This window comes from Benincasa hispida, chromosome 12 (genome assembly GCF_027475165.1).
Source record: "Benincasa hispida cultivar pf3 chromosome 12, pf3_genome.v1.1, whole genome shotgun sequence".
Lineage (NCBI taxonomy): Eukaryota > Viridiplantae > Streptophyta > Magnoliopsida > Cucurbitales > Cucurbitaceae > Benincasa > Benincasa hispida.
This window is the reverse complement of record NC_143489.1, coordinates 3258570-3266006: the sequence shown is the minus strand read 5'-3', so window position 1 is coordinate 3266006 and position 7437 is coordinate 3258570. Positions and strand designations below refer to the sequence as shown.

The 7437-nt window shown below is 36.0% G+C and overlaps 1 protein-coding gene across 1 annotated transcript; it reads left to right on the top strand.

The window, feature by feature from the left end:
• Positions 1-355: 355 nt before the first annotated feature.
• On the top strand, positions 356-6609 carry LOC120067826 (UBX domain-containing protein). The gene is made up of 4 exons (XM_039019418.2): positions 356-1358; positions 5382-5552; positions 5693-5896; positions 6149-6609. Exons 1-4 carry the CDS (start codon positions 546-548, stop codon positions 6374-6376), a joined length of 1416 nt encoding a protein of 471 aa, XP_038875346.1. The 5' UTR covers positions 356-545; the 3' UTR covers positions 6377-6609.
• Positions 6610-7437: the final 828 nt, after the last annotated feature.

Below are 7437 nucleotides of genomic sequence, written 5' to 3'. Positions count from 1 at the left end.
ATTAGGGCATAATTTTCATCTTAAACGATATTAGGTATGTTTTTTTTTTTTTTTTAATTTTTACACATTAGTCCTTAGTAAATTTTCATCTTATTTTAAATCAAAATAAATCTTTAAACATATTTTTGTAACAAATTTTAAACTTAAAAAATGAAAATAGTTTTTCTGAAAATTAGGGCATAATTGAAATTCAACACGTTGTATTTTAACCTAGATATTAAAACAAAACAAAGTTATTATAGTTGGACGGGTATGGCCGAGGGAATGAAATGACGAGCATACCCCTTGCCGGTCCCCCGACAGAGAGTGGCAAAATTGGGTAATTTAAAAGAACCGGCAAGGGTATTATGGTCACATGAAAGTCGATCCCTTCGATTTCTGTTTCTATTCTATCTACTTCCCAAAATTCCGAAAGCAAATTTAATTCAGTGATGATATATGTCGATTGATCGATCGAGAGGCTGAAGATTTTGGAGTCCGATCAATCTCTGAAGAATCAAGAAGAAGACGATTCAAAGAGACCCACTAAATTCTTCCATTGATTTATGTCCTTGCCGGATATGGTTGACGTTGCTGATAAATTAGCCTATTTCCAAGCGATTACAGGCTTAGAAGATCCCGAAATCTGCACTGAAATCCTTGCCGCTCACGGTTGGGACCTCGAATTAGCCGTTTCGTCTTTTACTGCCACCAATTCGGAATCCTCTGCTTCCGCCGCCGCCGATGGTGGTGGTGGCGATGGCCATTTTGACCCAGCGACGCGCGAAATCCTCGATAGACCGGAACCGCAAGAAAATGCAGCTCCGGCCCCGAGTTTGGCTTGGAAAATTATAACGCTTCCGATTTCTGTGATTTCTGGTAGTTTAGGGCTTGTTTCCGGTGCTGTTGGTCTTGGATTATGGGCTGCTGGTGGTATTCTTTCGTATTCTCTTGGAGTGATCGGTTTTGGGTCTGGTTCTGGCCGGAATGCGGAGTCGTCGGCTCGGTTGGTTTCTGTGTCTGCTGCAGCATCGGAGGCTATAGATTTTGTGTCGGCGTTTGAGAGGGATTATGGGACGACTCGGCCGAATTTTGTGGGGGAAGGGTTCATGGACGCGTTGCAGCGTTCGAGAAACGCGTTTAAGCTCTTGTTTGTTTACTTGCACTCTCCTGATCATCCCGATACGCCATTGTTCTGTGAGAGGACGTTGTGTTCGGAGACTGTTGCAGCGTTTGTGAATGAGAATTTTGTTTCGTGGGGAGGAAGTATTCGTGCTAGTGAAGGTTTTAAGATGAGTAACAGCTTGAAAGCGTCGAGATACCCCTTTTGTGCTGTGGTTATGGCAGCTACAAATCAGAGGATCGCACTGCTTCAGCAGGTATTCTTATTTGTTTATTGCTGTTGTTTTCTTCGAACGTTGTCTTCTCCATTTCATTACTACAAGTACTGTATAGCTTTCGGGGTCGTTCATTTTTTATGAGAAACTAATTTCATTTGACTAAATGAAATCACAAAAAGGGGAGGAATGGCAAGCCCCAAACCAAGGAAAATTGAGAAAAGATCCTCAAGTGACCATTACTTAGGTTGTATTTGCAAAAAGGGCCATAAAATTTACACAAATAAGAGGCACGAAAAAGAGTCCAATGATAAAAACTAAAAGACGTTTGCTTTTTTGTTGAATTGGTTCTTCCTTCTAAGCCATAAGTGACAAAAAGCTCTAACATATGGCAACCGAGGGATATTCCTCTGTTTATTTTTTAAAAGGAACGCGAACACCAAGAAGTGACAGATAAAGATGTTCATGTTGGGGGGGTAGGTAACCTGCCAGGTGCTTGAGGTCGTTGATTGACATTGTAAGACATCAATTTTGTTTTGAGATCTGAGATATGAGCAGTTCTGCATATCATCAGTGGTAGATGAAAGCGTGAAACATTATTATAGGTATATCATATTGAAAGCTTACTTGAGTATCTGCTGGTCAGATTAAATTCTCACGTGTGATTTTGAAATCCACATTCAAAATAATCTTTCCATTTGGAAATTGGTTACCATGGTCCATGACTGAGAATGCTAATAGTGATACAATGGAAGAGAGTCTATTTCACTCATAGGTCTGGCGCAGTTGAACTTGTAAGGGCCCTTGCAACCGGTGGGTCAGTGTTTGGAATCATCTGGGACAATGTTCTTATGTGTTTTAATTATCAAATATTGTAGGGTGAAGCAATAGCGCCCCTGCAAACCCTCTTTCTGTGTTCTACATGGGAGTCCAAACTCCAAACCCTGGGCCTCTTTTTTTACTGCCATTTGGTGGATATGTTGAACTCATTTCTTATGAATATAAGTCAAAAAGGTTTAATTATGTCCCTAGTATTTATTCAACATGATCATAAAGTGTCTCGTTTAAGTTTTCTCCTGAAATAAAGATCTCATTAGAAATGCTTGTTTACAATGTTTGATGTCTTAAAAAATGGTTTTGAAGTTTTACTTCATGATTTTTGAAGGGAAAACTAGTGGTTTTTGTCTGTATTTTAATATCCATACCAATCTTTTGAAGAAGCATGTGGTCAAATCAAATGCTGTCTGAAATTCCCTTTTGTTCTAAAGAAAATGTAATCCACTCATCCAAGTTAACACATCTTGCTTAATAGCCTTTGCCATTATTGTCACTGGCCAAATTGTGATAATATGAGTGTTGAATTATTTCCTGGAAACATTGAATGTGAATGAAAACGATACCTAGAAAGCATGTAGATGGATGGGTTGGTCAAGCAGGTTTTTGTGAGGGTACAATCAATTTTGAATTTGGTATTCTATTATTTAAAGCTCCAATTGTCTTTACTCAAATAATTTTCTTCAAATGATGGACGAGCTAACTAGTGGATAAACTAATCTATAAGGATGGTCATGTAAAAGGTTCATGGTGAAGCTTAAGCAAATAGAAAATGAAATCTTGAGAAGAAGAGAAGTTCTAGAATCTTTTTAGAAACAACGATAAAATTATAGAAGACATCAGGTTACCATTTTGGTCTTTGTACTTTGTGACTTATTCTATTTTAGTCCCTATACTTTCAAATGTCTAAATTTAATCATCGTACTTTCAATAACTCTGAAATATAGTCTCTACTGTTAGTTTCTCGTTAACTTTTCCAAAGAAATGATTTCTTTTAGCCTTTCCTCCATAAATGTTGGAATCATATTCATATTATGTCTTTTCTTGTATGAAAATTATTATTATTATTTAACCAATTTCGATTAAAAAAATAGCTTTAAACTAACAAGTAGGCTAATTTTAAGATTTGTTGAAAGTATAGGCCTATAGGGACTTGATTTGGTCATTTGAAAGGGACTAATGGAATAAGACTCAAAGTATAGGGACCGAAAAGGTATTTTAACCTAGACTTTAAAAGATTGGATGAGTTGGAAGAATTGGTATATCTTGATAAAATTTGAAAATAAGGGTTTAGCCAAGAGCAAGTCGTAAAAGTATTGTAGTTGAAGAGGAAGTTTTTTTGGAGCCAGAATGCAGAAGGGAACGATTTAGAGGAGCAGATGAAAATAAAACTTTCATTTTGGAGGTGTTTGCTTCAGATGGAAGAAGCTTGATAAATGATGAGGACATGAAGGTAAACTCTTGGCTTTGTATCAAAAGTTGTAAACAAAGGATGAAGGGATAAAATTTGGTACCATTGTTGGAAGAAGCATGAACTTGGGTTGGTATTCTACGAAATTAACAATACTTGGCCTAAGAGTTACCTTTGTACCTAATTTCTGAACAAGTGAGATTACTAAATGTTAGAGTTTTTGTTGTCATTTCTTTCTTCAATTAGGACTCCGTTTGGGATTGCTGTAGTTTTTAAAATAATTGCTAACAACTGTGCTTTTTGTAAAATTCACTTTAATATGAAGCATATTATTGTTTGGTAAATTTCAACTTTATACTTGAACAAGTTGGTTATATGTGTTTGGTAAATAAATACTAAATTATTGTGTTTTAGATATAATAACTAAAATGAACTTAATATTATTATCTTATAATTTATAATTATCGAATAATTGTTTAAAATAGATATATAAAATAAATTTTAATTTTAATTGATAAATGTAAATATTTAATTTTATTAAATGTTGTATCTGCTTTTTAAAAGCTAGTAAATAACAGATTTTGAAAATGGCATGAAATTAACGGGTGATTTAAAAGTGATTTTAGTGGATTTAATCATAATTTTTTTTACCAAAAATAAAAAAGACTAAGATTTTGCTATAATCACTTCCCATTCTCTCAAAATCAATCCCAAGTTGGGGAAGTGGAAAAACTTTTGCCTATAAAACGGGGTAGAGTTATCTAGCTTACCCACATAATTTACGTACATCTTCCCATCCTAAAAAGTGGCACTATCAACAGAGAAAGAGATTAAAAGACTTTTCTGTGGGAAGGTAATAAAGAAAGAAGGTTGCTTCACCTAGTGAATTGGAATATCATCTCATAGCCCTTGGCAACTGGCAGTGTTTGATTTTGGTAATATAAAGCAAAGAAGTAACTCATGATTGAGGAAATGGCTTTGGAAATTCCCGTGCGAAAGTAGTGGGTTATGACTTCAACTAGTAGCTGGCATCGATGGGAAAATAGGGAAATGGATATCAGGTAGCGAAAGGAGTCCACAATGTGCTGAAAGAGAACAATCAAGGTGGGAAATGGTGAAAGAACCTTCTTTCGAAATGGTTCATGGGTGGATAATGGAGTTCTTTGCTGCTGATTTTATACAATTAGAAAAGGATGCAATAATGTAGGAACTGTGGGTGTGTCTGGGGGGGAGGGGGCTCTGGGATGAGTGATTGTAGCTGACAAGGCTGCAAGATATATAGACAAGGATAAAGTTGTGAGAAATTGGATACCTTGGTCATTTCCACCTTCAGTGATCTATTAGACTCAACTCATCACTCATCTTCGTTGCATAATAAGGAACTAGTGGCTGCTTTATGGAGGACAAAGATGCCTTGGTTAAATCTACCTTCAGTGAGTTTAAACTTTGTTGAAGATATGTGCTTGTGCATAAAGATCTGATGGATTGTTTGAATATTGGAGTTTTCACTACCATTCTTGATAGTTTGCAATTTGAGTATAATTTTAGCATATCTTCTCCTTCATTCTTTAGTGGTAAAATTGGAAAGGTGATGTTCTTTTGACAACCTCAATTCGTCCAAGTTCAATGGGCAATAAATAAGGATTTTGTTTATTACGTCTGGTCCATAATGTCTTAGAACTTCAGCATTTGGAAACATAGGGTCTCCAGGGCATTAAAACGTTGAATTTGATAAGCAATTTTGACAGGTTTTCCATTTCTTTTTTATTTGGGCATCAGACTTTCTTTTTCTTTATTGGCCAATTTTTCTCATTATTCAGGTTGAGGGACCAAAAACTGCTGAAGAAATGCTAGTGATTCTACAGAGAGTTCTTGAAGAAAGTGCTCCTGTTCTAGTTGCGGCAAGGCTTGATGCAGAAGAAAGAAGAAACAACATGCGATTGAGAGAGGAACAAGATGCTGCTTATAGAGCAGCCCTTGAAGCAGATCAAGTACGCTACTTTCTGACCTTGATTTCATATCAGCTAAAATTTTTTAGTTTTCTCGTCCTTCCAACTTTTTACAAACTGGAGTTTTCATGTTCTCTCTTCAAATTTTATGTTAATCTGATATCTTCTTGTGGTTTTATCAGGCCAGGGAACGACAAAGAAGGGAGGAGCAAGAGCGCCTTGAAAGGGAAGCTGCTGAAGCTGAGAGGAAGAGGAAAGAGGAAGAAGAGGCTCGTGAACGAGCTGCTCATGAAGCTGCAGAAAGAGAGGCTGCTGTAGCTAGAATGCGGCAGGAGAAAGCAATGTCACTTGGTGCTGAACCTGAAAAAGGGCCTAATGTTACACAAGTAATGTGTTCTATTTTCTCGACTTATTTTTCATCAAGTGATATTTTCGTTCGTCCTCCAAGGACATTTTGCATAATCATTAATGTCTTTTTCATCTTTTCACTCAACTTCTACATACCCAATGAGGAAATCTGTAATTGACCCTGGGAATTGCACACATTTCTTTTTTCAACTTAATAGAGTCTTCTCACCTCTCCCCACCCTCTGACAATGAGAGAACCTAACCGGTTCTTGAAATTATCGATCAACCAGGTGTTGGTGCGGTTCCCTACTGGAGAACGCAAGGAACGGAGGTTTCACAGTACTGCTTCAATCCAAACTCTCTACGACTACGTCGATTCCTTGGGTTGTTTGGAGGTTGATAGTTATAATCTGGTATCGAACTTCCCTCGAGTTGTTTATGGTGCTGATAAGCTCTCGTTGTCCTTGAAAGAAGCTGGACTGCACCCTCAGGCCAGTCTTTTTGTGGAGCTAACCTAATAAAGTCATAGAATGGTGGAATGTAGTTGAAGATGAAAGCTGTGAGAGAGATTTCATTGTAGCTTATATTTTATTTTGATTAGAGCTTCTTTGATGACAGTATTAATGTTTCAGGTCTATAGTAGATGCATATTCAGTATAATTTATAATGATGGTTGGGGGGGGATGTTCGAATAATGACTTAAAATATCTCTGAATTTGTAATTTTAGATTTTGGTTCACATTTGATATCATCTATTCTGCGTATAATGTGTTTAGTTTGATCGTGTTTTGTCCTCTTTCTTTTCAGAATATCTGAAAATGTGGTGAAATTTGATTTCTTTTTTCCACCATGTCTGAGTTAATGGTTTCAATTGGATATGTTGAGGTCCTTGCGATAGAGTTTGGATTACAGGAGGTGCTCCCATATTTGTGCAATTTTACCTTTGGTGGTGGAGGCTATTGACAGGTGCGTTAACTCTGACATTTTGTCCTTGGGAGAGCACCATGTGCTCTAGTTTTGTCAAATTTGACGATCTTATAATGCTCATTAGACAGTCGATGAGGTTGAATCTCATAATATGCAATCCTCGTTAACTGTTTGGTTTTTTTTTTCTTTTCTCAACCACAAAACAAATAAAATCAAATTACTTCATTTGAAAATTCTTCATCTAATTTCTACATGTGGGTAGCGGATTAAATTAAAAGTTCTACATGATATTTATCCAAAACAAATATAATGGAGAGTATGAAAGTTGTTTAAATGGAAACAATCTGCAAAATAAAGACGGTAGAGCTGTTCATGGATTGGGTTGAGTTGGATTGAAGCAAAATCAAATTCAATTGTTCGGATTGTAAGTATTTTCAATCTAAATAATCTTATTAAATAATGAACTTGATCCAATCTAACCATGAAACAATTGGATTGAGTTGGTTTGGGTTATTTGGTCATTTACTTAAATTTGTGTTCTAAAAATAAGTAAAATACTAGTATATAAAAATTTTATTAAATTATTTTAATATATTGAATCAAAGATTAACAACTCGATTTCATTTAAATTATTAAAGTTTTTTTTTTTCTA

Coding starts and splice junctions, on each gene's coding strand:
- LOC120067826 (XM_039019418.2), top strand. CDS start 546: ATGTCCTTGCCGGATATGGTTGACGTTGCTGATAAATTAGCCTATTTC. Junction 1,359..5,381: donor GGATCGCACTGCTTCAGCAG/GTATTCTTATTT, acceptor CTCATTATTCAG/GTTGAGGGACCAAAAACTGC. Junction 5,553..5,692: donor CAGCCCTTGAAGCAGATCAA/GTACGCTACTTT, acceptor TGGTTTTATCAG/GCCAGGGAACGACAAAGAAG.